At 42.9% G+C, this 10,337-nt stretch overlaps 1 protein-coding gene across 1 annotated transcript; it reads left to right on the top strand.

The window, feature by feature from the left end:
- Nucleotides 1-6,350: 6,350 nt before the first annotated feature.
- On the top strand, nucleotides 6,351-9,520 carry LOC105822152 (progesterone receptor-like; the record flags this gene model as incomplete). Its single annotated transcript, XM_012659104.1, has 2 exons — nucleotides 6,351-8,143; nucleotides 9,369-9,520. Coding segments are annotated over exons 1-2 (1,777 nt in total), but the record flags the coding sequence as incomplete, so codon positions are not given.
- Between the last annotated feature and the right edge of the window lie 817 nt (nucleotides 9,521-10,337).

The following is a 10,337-nucleotide window of genomic DNA, read 5'->3' as shown; positions in this document are numbered from 1 at the left end:
AACGCTATTTGTTGAATTCCCAACAGCCATTTCCCTACTCTTATTCCTTTTTAACGGAACCTCAGTTTTGCTCACACATTGGTAGCAAAGTAGGCAGAGCAGTGGACTCAGCTGCAGGAGATGAATCACTGTTAGTCTAATCACATTCTTCTTTGAGTAATTGGTTTAGTGGTGGGCAGATGACTCAGTTCTAGCCAATAAGTCTTGATAGGATGTCTATGGAGTAGGCTTCTGGGTAAGATTTTCTTCCCTGATTAAAAAAAAATGCCAAAGAAACTCTCCTTAGTCCTAATTTTGGAGGAGGTTATGGGAGATTCTGATACCTGCAGCTTCAGTAGCTATCTTTGGATGGTGGGAAACAAGCAAGAAAACAAAACCCAAGCCTCTGGGGTAACTGACTGAAAAGGTAGGGAGTCTGGAACCTTGAGAACATTACTGAACTACTGATTAATGAATCCTAAAACTACTTTCCTGCAGACTTCTTGTCATGTGAGATAATACACATCTATTACATAAGTCACTTTTTATTGAGTACCCTGTTACTTGAAGCCAAAATATATTCTACTTGACACAGGTATAAAAAAAACAGGTACGCTTTTGGGGGTAGTCATTACGTCGGTGGAGGGGCCTGAATAACCTAGGAGTTGCATGGGGCACTGGGTTCAGAAAGCAGGGGAGTGTCAGGAAGGTCTGAGAAATGGCCTTTGTATCCTCCTTCCTTTGCAGTTTGCATCAAGTGCCAGCCACCTTTCACCTACAATTATCCCTTTGCAAATATGTAAGAATTGCCTCAAGCTAGAATGACAAATATCAAATCCTATTTATCAATTTTGTATAAACAACAAAAAATTTCAAACTAACCAAATCATAGGTCTAGTGGCCCAATATGACTTTCTGAATGTGTTCACATTTCTGAGTTTTCAGGTCAAGTAAATGTTTCTACCTTATTCCATGAACCTTATCAATTATCGTTGAACTGTACATACTTCGAACATACTTTGAACCATACAAAATAGAGAAACACAATGTGTAAAATGAAAATAGCACTAGATTTTATAACAGAAGCCCTAGTAGTTAGTTTTGGCCTACTAATAACTAATTCTAAGTCTCCAGGCTTCAATTTCCTTATCTGTAAAATAGAGGTAATAATACTTATGTCGTGAAGTTTAATGAGCATTATATGTGATATAGAATTCATACCACATTAAAAAGTAACTTAAAATGTATCACAGATGTAAGTGTGAAACCAAAAACTATAAGAGCAAAAGAAAATGTGACAGAAAACTTGTGACCCTGAGTTTGGCAAATATTATTTTGTTATGACACCGAAAGCACAATTCATAAAAATGTAAACTGATAAAATAGGTTTTATCACTATTAAACGTACCTTCTCTTCAAAGGACACTATTAAGTGAACTTAAAGACAAGCCAGAGGCTAGGAGAAAATATTTTCAAATCGCATATATGACAATAGACATGTATCAGAATTCATAAAGAACTCTAAAAATTCAACAATGAGGAAATGGACAATTTGATTTTTACAAAAAGCAAACAAAAGTTTTGAATGGTCACAAATATACGGAAGAAGAATATATACAGACAGCAAATAAGCATATGAAAAAAATGATCATCATTAGTCACTATGGAAATGTAAATTAAATCATAATAAAATACCACTAAACACCTATTAGAATAGTTCAAGTTAAAAATATTGACCATACCAATTTTTGTCCAAGATATGGAAGAATTAGAATTCTAATATACTACTGGGAATGTGAAATGATACGACCACTTTGGAAAATTGTTTGACAGTTAGATGTATACCTACTTAGTCCAATTACACTGCTATAGTAAAATAGCATAAACTAGGCAGAGATTTATTTCTCACAGTTCAGGAGGCTGGGAAGTCCACGACCAAAGTGACAGATTCAATGTCTGATGAGGCCTGCTTTTTGGCTCATAGATGGTACTTTCTCACTGTGTCCACACTTGATGGAAGGGGTAAGGCAGCTCTCCATGACCTAATAACCTCCCAAAAGCCCTACTTCCTAAGATCATTACATTGCTGATTAGGTTTCAGTGTAAGAATTTTGGGGGAACACAGATATTCAGACCACAGCATCCACTAATTTATCCAACCATTTCATTTCTAGGTATTTACCTAGGAAAAATTGAAACATATGTCCATACAAAGACTTGTACACACATTCTCTTAAGTAGCCTTACTTGTAATATCAAAAAATTGGAAGCAACCCTAATGTTCATCAACAGGTAAATGGATAAACAAACTATGGTGTATCCATATAATGGACTACTATTTAGCAATGAAAAGAATGAACTATTGATACATACTACTATAGCTCTCAAAATAATTATGGTGAGTAAAAGAAACCAGATGAAAAAAGCATACACTGTATAATATAAAAATTCTAAGAAATAAAAACTAATGTAGAACACATTCAGCACCTAGGTACTCATTTCTAATATCATTTTTTGATAAAATGAACCAAACTTCCTTGGAGATATGGCTGATTCTAAGACCTTAACAGGAAGTATACAAGATGAGTCTGTGCATCTTGTAACACCAGAAAGTAAGAAAGTATGCACACACAATAACCGGAGCATGCTGGGGGCACAGGAGCCAACTGAAAGAGCTCCCAATGCCCAAGGCTGGAACAATTTAAGCAACAAAATATCCATGAGTCCATATAGACATAAATAAAAGATTGAATAAAGTAGTAAATGGGTGAGAATAGGTAAATCTTCCATGCAGGATTCCAAATAAATTATGTAGATGCTCCATTGTAAAGGTACAGCTAACTCCCTACTCCTTAAGTGACTCATAGTGACTTCCTTCCAAACAGTACAGTATGGAAAGAGGAGAAAATGAATTAACTGTGCAGTAGAGAAACCTGACAAACACTACTTCAGCCAGGTGATCAAGGTCAACATCAACAGTCATAAGTCATATTGACAGTATGTACCCTTGATAGGATGTGATTAATATGGCACTTTACCTCTTTGATTTTTCCTCCCCCAAACCCATGACCTAGTCTACTCATGAGGAATAGATGCATCAAATTCCAGTAGAGGAGCATACTACAATATACCTCACCAGTACTCCTCAGGACTGTCAAGGTCATCAAATATAAGGCAAGTCTGAGAAACTCTCACAGCCAAGAGGAGCCTAAGGAGACTTGACAACAGTGAAATGTGCCCTGGATGGGATCCTGGGAGGGAAAAAAACATTAGGTAAACACTAAGGAAATCAAAATTTAACAATGTATCGATATTAGTTCATTAATAGTAACAAATGTATCCTATTAATATGCTAGTAATAGGGCACGCTGTGTGCAAAGGATATATGAACATTCTCTGTTAATCTGCTCAATTTTCTGTAAATCTAAAACTGTTCTGAAAATTTTTAAATTTAAGGCAAACAGACCTAAAAAGTATATATTTAATATAATGCTTAATAAATATGAATTTTTTTAAAAAATCTAATATATAGTGACAGAAAGAAGATTAGTGGTTTCTGGGGGAGTGGTGATGGTAGTAGGGGAAGGGGAAGGGAAAGAACAGTATGAAGGGATTAAAAAGCAGCACAAGGTACTTTTGGAGGCAAAGTGTATATTTATCATTTTGCTTGTGGTGATGGTTTCACAAGTATACACATAAGTCAAACTTAACAAATTATACAGTTTAAATATATGCAGCTTGTTGTATGACAGTTATACCTGTTAATAAAGCATTTTTTCAAACTATAGGGGAAAAAAGCTTCCAAATTTAAATATTCCTCTTTAAAAATAAATTTCAGAATATATGGAGTTGGCCCCATCATGCTTGAATTTAACCTGTGAATTCTGTTTCATTCAAAGATTCATGTATTTGGGGAGTTCTTGTGCCACCATTGCTTATTACCCAGCATCAAATTTCATGGAATAATGGTGATTCAGGGCATCTTTATTATTGTTTTCCCACTTAAAGATTTTGAATTTTACGGCAACAACCAAGTCAAACTATCTGGCTTAAGGGAATTTTTATAACCAACCAAAATTTAGCCAAATACAGCTTGTCAGATTGAAAATGAGGCCAATTGTCAATTTTTTTAATTTATTGTTTCATTTCAGAATATTACAGGGGCACAAGCGTGTTGGTTACATAAATTGCTTTTGTACCATTTGAGTCAAAGTTACAGTGTGTCCATCCCCCAGATAGGGTGCACTGTACCTGTCAGGTGTGAATTTAACCATCCCTTCCTCCCCGCTTCCCGTTTGATTTCTCTTGAGTTTTACTACCATGTGTGCACATGAGTGTTGATTGATTAGTTCCAATTTAATAGCGAGTACATGCAGTGTTTCTTTTTCCATTATTGCAATATTTCACTTAGAAGAATGGTCTCCAGTTCCATCCAGGTTGTTACAAAAGGTATTAGTTTACTGTTTTTATGGCTGAGTAGTACTCCATGGTATATGTGTACCACATTTTATTAATCCGCTTGTGTATTGATGGGCACTTGGGTAGATTCCATCTTTGCAATTGTTCATTGTGCAGCAATAAACATTTGAGTGCAAGTATCTTTTTGAGAAAATGACTTTTTTTACTATTTGATGCCCTGTGAACATACTATAGCTGCTTGCTGGAATTCTCTTTACCCCTCCTCTACCTGCCTAACTCCCACATATCTAAAATTAGTCAGTCAGAGTAAACTAATTTCTAGAACAATCGCCTCCAAAACTCCATGGCTTAACATGATAAAGGTTTCTCACTCATGTAGTCCCTGCCAGGTGATTCATGGGTCCAGGCTACTTACCTCTAGTGGCTCTACTCATCCTGGAGTCTTGAAGTCTTCTTTGGTATCCTCTATACCCAGCTGAGAAAAATTGTGGGCATCAGTCTGGATAGGATTCCTAGGTCCTATAAGGAAATCTCCAAATGATTAACTCCATTTTGAATAGGAGATATTTAAGATGATGTCAAAATACCCAATAGTCTTGGGTTTGAAATACAGATTATTAGTTTATGACTCTGTATCTGCAATATATATTACAATATTCTCTCTCTACTGTCTTCATGAATTTAGATGTGCTCTGTTTAAAAAGCTCAGAGAAAATTGTTTTTAACAATGAGGATATTGGAAAGAGAAAAATACTGTTCAACATCTCTATTGAGGATTCTATGATGTAGCACAAGGAATAAACTGGAGCAAAAAGAAACTTTCCTTAAAGTGCTATATTTTAGAAATTGGAACGCATTCCTTAGGACAAATCAAAGTATGGCACACAACATCCAAATTTCCTGCACAGATAGAGAAGTGTCACCAACTGTCTTCCACTTCCAAATTTCTCTGTCACATGGAGGGCTGTTCAAGAGAAATTTGGAAGCGCTCACTTTTATGGAATTCATAGCACTTTTAAAGTATTTAGGATGATCTTTGATACGTTTATTATTCCAAAAGATAATGTAGCCAAACTTCTTCCTCTGTGTTAAATCTTTACAAAACTGAAATCCTAAAAAGATTTACACAAATTCTGCTTCTGATAGAATCTATTCGTTTTTCCCATTAGATTGGGCATACGTTTTAATTTGTAGTACAAAACCTATTATGCTTATGAGGTTCCATCCCAAAGCACCTGCTCTTCAGAGTGAAATTCAGACTAGCAGGTGGAAATACCCACTCCAGAGTTTCAGATCTGGTCTGTAACTGGTGTAGGGAGGGGCTTTGGGCGGGGCCTCCGAAGAGGGAGGAGGAGTTGTTAGAAAGCTGTGGAGCCAGTCTACCGCTGTCACTAATCTGGTTAAGCCTTGTATTTGAGTGTGAGAGGACTCCGGTGTGTTGGTAGCATTCTCAATGAGAACTAGCTGCACCTGGCATTTGAGTGGACTCTGCAACCAGAGGCGGCTCATCCTCCAAGACTGCTGAGAACTGTGAATCTACAGAGATGATTGTCGCCTGCTGTTGGGAGCCGGCGGAAGCACGACTCTTCCTGAGAATGGGTTGTACCGAGAGGTCCGACTAGCCCCAGGGTTTAGTGAGAAGGGCAGTGGAACGCAGTCAGGGATTAAGAGCTTCATGGCATGCACGGGTTTGAAGCCAAAGGAAAAGTCGGGAGATGAGCCGCGCATAATTGAATCGCTCTCACAGCCGCAGCCACTCCAGTGCCGGACTTGTGAGTACTCTGCGTCTCCTGTCCTAGGACAGAAGCCGGAGGACTCTCTCGGAGAACTCTCCCAGTTAGGAGACAGATCCCTACAACTACCTTTTCCTGCCCTCCCCGCTCGCTGCTGGGACGCAACGACCGCCACCCTTCCCCTGACGACAGGATGGAAGGCAAGGACAGGAGCTGACCAGCGCCGCCCTCCCCCACCCCCGACTCAGGAGGTGGAGATCCCCCAGGTCCGGCCAAATTCAACACCCATTTTCTCCTCCCTCTGCCCCTATATTCTCGACAACCCCTCCTTCCCCTTTTCCCTCCTCCCTAGAGACGGGGGAGGAGAAAAGGGGAGTCCAGGTCGTCATGACTGAGCTGAAGGCAAAGGGTCCCCGGGCTCCCCACGTGGCGGTCAGCGTGCCCTCCCCCAGCGAGGTCGGATCCCCCCTGCTGGGTCGCTCAGATCCAGACCCCTTCCAGGGGAGCCAGACCTCAGATGCCTCGCCTGTAGTCTCGGCCATACCCATCTCCCCGGACGGGCTGCTCTTCCCTCAGCCCAGCCAGGGACAGGACGCCCCAAACGGAAAGACGCAGGCCCAGCAGTCGCCGTCGGACGTGGAGGGCTTATATTCCGGAGTTGAAGCCACAAGAGGTGCAGGAGGCTGCAGTTCTAGACTCCCAGAAAAGGACAGAGGGCTGCTGGACAGTGTCTTGGACACTCTTCTGGAGCCCTCAGGTTCCGGGCACAGCCACGCCAGCCCTCTTGCCTGCGAGGCCACCAGCTCTTGGTGCCTGTTTGGCCACCAGCTTCCCGAAGATTCCCGGGCTGCCCCCACCACCCAGGGGGTGTTGGCCCAGCTCATGAGCCGGCCAGGGGGCAAGGCTGGAGATAGCTCCGGGACAGCAGCTGCCCATAAGGTGCCGCCCAGGGGCCTGTCACCGTCCCGGCAGCTGCTGCTCCCACCCTCTGGGAGCCCGCACTGGCCCGGGGCCCCAGCGAAGCCGTCTCCGCAGCCCGCTACGGTGGAGGTGCTGGAGGAGGAGGACAGCTCCGAGTCCTCGGACTCGGAGGGTCCGCTTCTGAAGGGCAAACCTGTAGCTCTGGGAGGCACCGCGGCGCGAGGAGGAGCCGCAGCCACAGCGCCCGGGGCGGCCTCAGGAAGCGTCGCCCTCGCCCCCAAGGAAGATTCCCGCTTTTCAGCATCCAGGGTCGCTCTGACAGAGCAGGACGCGACAGTGGCGCCCGGGCGCTCCCCGCTGGCCACCACGGTGATGGATTTCATCCACGTGCCCATCCTGCCTCTCAACCATGCCTTCCTGGCCGCCCGCACTCGGCAGCTGCTGGAGGGGGAGAGCTACGACGGCGGGGCCGCGGCTGCCAGCGCCTTTGCCCCGCCGCGCGGCTCGCCTTCGGCCTTGTCCGCCGCGGTCGCGGGTGGCGACTTCCCCGACTGCGCGTACCCGCCCGACGCAGAGCCCAAAGACGACGCGTTCCCTCTCTACGGCGACTTCCAGCCGCCTGCCCTGAAGATCAAGGAGGAGGAGGAAGGCGCGGAGGCCGCGGCGCGCTCCCCGCGTCCATACCTGGTGGCCGGTGCCAATACCGCAGCCTTCCCGGATTTTTCGCTGGCGCCGCCGCTGCCGGCGCCCTCCTCCAGGCCCGGGGAAACCGCAGTGGCGGCCGCGCCCGCCAGTGCCTCTGTCTCGTCCGCGTCCTCGTCGGGGTCGGCCCTAGAGTGCATCCTGTACAAGGCGGAGGGCGCGCCGGCCCAGCAGGGCCCATTCGCCCCGCCGCCCTGCAAGGCTCCGGGCGCCGGCGCCTGCCTGCTCCCGCGGGACAGCCTGCCCTCCACCTCGGCCGCCGCCGCCGGGGCGGCCCCCGCGCTCTACCCGCCACTCGGCCTCAACGGGCTCCCGCAGCTTGGCTACCAGGCCGCCGTGCTCAAGGAGGGCCTTCCGCCGGTCTACCCGCCCTATCTCAACTACCTGAGGTGAGGGCCCGGAGCGGGCGCGCCCGCGAGTCTCGGGAGAGCGAGCTGGCGGCCCGCAGCTCCGGGCTCCGCTCCTCAGGGTGGCCGCGAGGGGGTGGGCACCAGGACAGGGCACCCGGGCAGTTTGCCTCCCTTCTTCCTTCTTCTCCTCACTCTTTTGGGAACCCTAAGGAGGCGCAGAATATGCCATTTTTGGAGCGTGCCTCCCCGAAAGCATTTTTAAAAAACTTTCTGAATCTTGGAGATGGCGAAGCAGGACCAACCCTGATTTAAAATGTGCAGCGTCACACTAGGTCCGCTGTAGCCCAGCGGAGCGGAAAGGGTGCGGCGAGTTGGGGGCTTCATCGAAGGCTCCTTCTTAGAAGGACATTTACCAGGAATGTCTGTCTTGGAGAGGAGTTAAGGCACCGTTCCCCGGGAGGGGTGGGACTTGATGAAAGGTGGCCGGGCAGAACCGAAAGCAGAACCATCTTAGGTATTTGGACAATTTAAGGGCTCAATTTTCATGCGAATTTTGAGATTAAAGTTAATTTTAGTGTGATATGTCTACATTGTGGATTTAAACATCAATCACTGCAGTGCCTCTTTTTCTAATATTGTGTGAGATTCGCCACTTTTTAAATACATGTTTTTAAAACATTTTAATTTACATAGTGAAGTAATGGAATGTAAAAATGCTCTGTTTTGAGTCTTAGGTGTTGTGAAGGCCACAGTGTCAGTGTTGAACAATACTTTAAAATGACAAACACATATGCTTGTTTAAGTAAACAATCATTACAGGGTTGTGTTTTAAAAATTCAAAACAAAAGCATTTCTAAGTATAACTGAACTCTTAAAGCCAAACCATGTTTATTGCTACCCAGCATACAGGAAGGGCACAACATTTCGTTTGTCAAAAACTAAATTGCTTCTTTATAAGGAATTTTATAGAAAGATTTCTATTTAACAAAATAGACTTTAGCTTTCTTTAACATAAAATTATACACTAGTTATTATTCTTTTATGTTGGTGCCACTGATGAATGGCTAATAATTTGCAAGTCTGGTGAATCCATTTACAGGTAGTCTGTTACACCAAGTTTAGTTTGTATGTCTTTCAAGTGTGTGTATATGCAGTTCTATTTTTAAAATCTCCTTTCACCCTGTTAATGCTCGTTTAAGAAACCTTTAGTATTAGATAGTGGCGCACCTAAAAATAAATGGAGTACTTTGTTTTGCATTTCAAGGCAGGATTCAGAAGCCAGCCAGAGCCCACAGTACAGCTTCGAGTCATTACCTCAGAAGATTTGCTTAATCTGTGGGGATGAAGCATCAGGCTGTCATTATGGTGTCCTTACCTGTGGGAGCTGTAAGGTCTTCTTTAAAAGGGCAATGGAAGGTAGGCTCCTTTCCCCTAATACTTTATTATTGGTTTAATTGCAAGTGGAGAGCATCTAATATTTTATAGATTTTAATTATCTCTTATTTCTTCTAAGAAATGGTGATTTTTCCATATAACTTAAAATATATGATGATTTAACAATGTTTTTTATTTATAATACTCAAAATTGAATGTATTTGGATATTATAATTGCATACTCTTTGACCAACACTTTTAATATTAGACACACGTCGTAATAATCTTGAGGACAGTGCTATTATTGTTTCTTAACTATTTAGCTTTCAGGAAACAGCTGTGTTCTAATTGTAATTTTTAATGTATCTATTATATATAAAGCACTTTAAAATTGTGATTAAAAGAAAATTGGTAGTAGTTGAAATTATGTACACACACACTTATATATAGCACACATATACATGATGTAGTTATATAATTTCTACATGCTTTTGTCTTTTCCCTATATGCATGCTTATGTAATACTTACATAGTGGTAATTCTAAACAAAATTTTTAAATTCCTTTTTTGTTCAGTTTATTTTTGTAAGTGTACAAGAGGATAGAAGCGAATGGCTTAAAACAAATGAAACATTTGGACATCACAGTAATATAATTTCTAAACAAGTATTTTGCTTTAAGTAAAACTTTCATGTTCTTAAAATCATTTTAAATTATTTATTTATCTAATGATTTCAGATTGACTTGCATGGTATGTTTCAGACTTTGAATTTCTCTTTCTACCTACGTTAAACTCTTAGCAGCCAAACACATTTATATTTGAAGATAACAATACATTTAAAGATCATGTCAGGTTTTAA

This window comes from Propithecus coquereli, unplaced genomic scaffold (assembly GCF_000956105.1).
Source record: "Propithecus coquereli isolate 6110/MARCELLA unplaced genomic scaffold, Pcoq_1.0 Scaffold6, whole genome shotgun sequence".
Classification (NCBI taxonomy): Eukaryota; Metazoa; Chordata; class Mammalia; order Primates; family Indriidae; genus Propithecus; species Propithecus coquereli.
The sequence above is the reverse complement of the archived record's forward strand: the minus strand, read 5'-3'. Positions and strand labels throughout refer to the sequence as shown.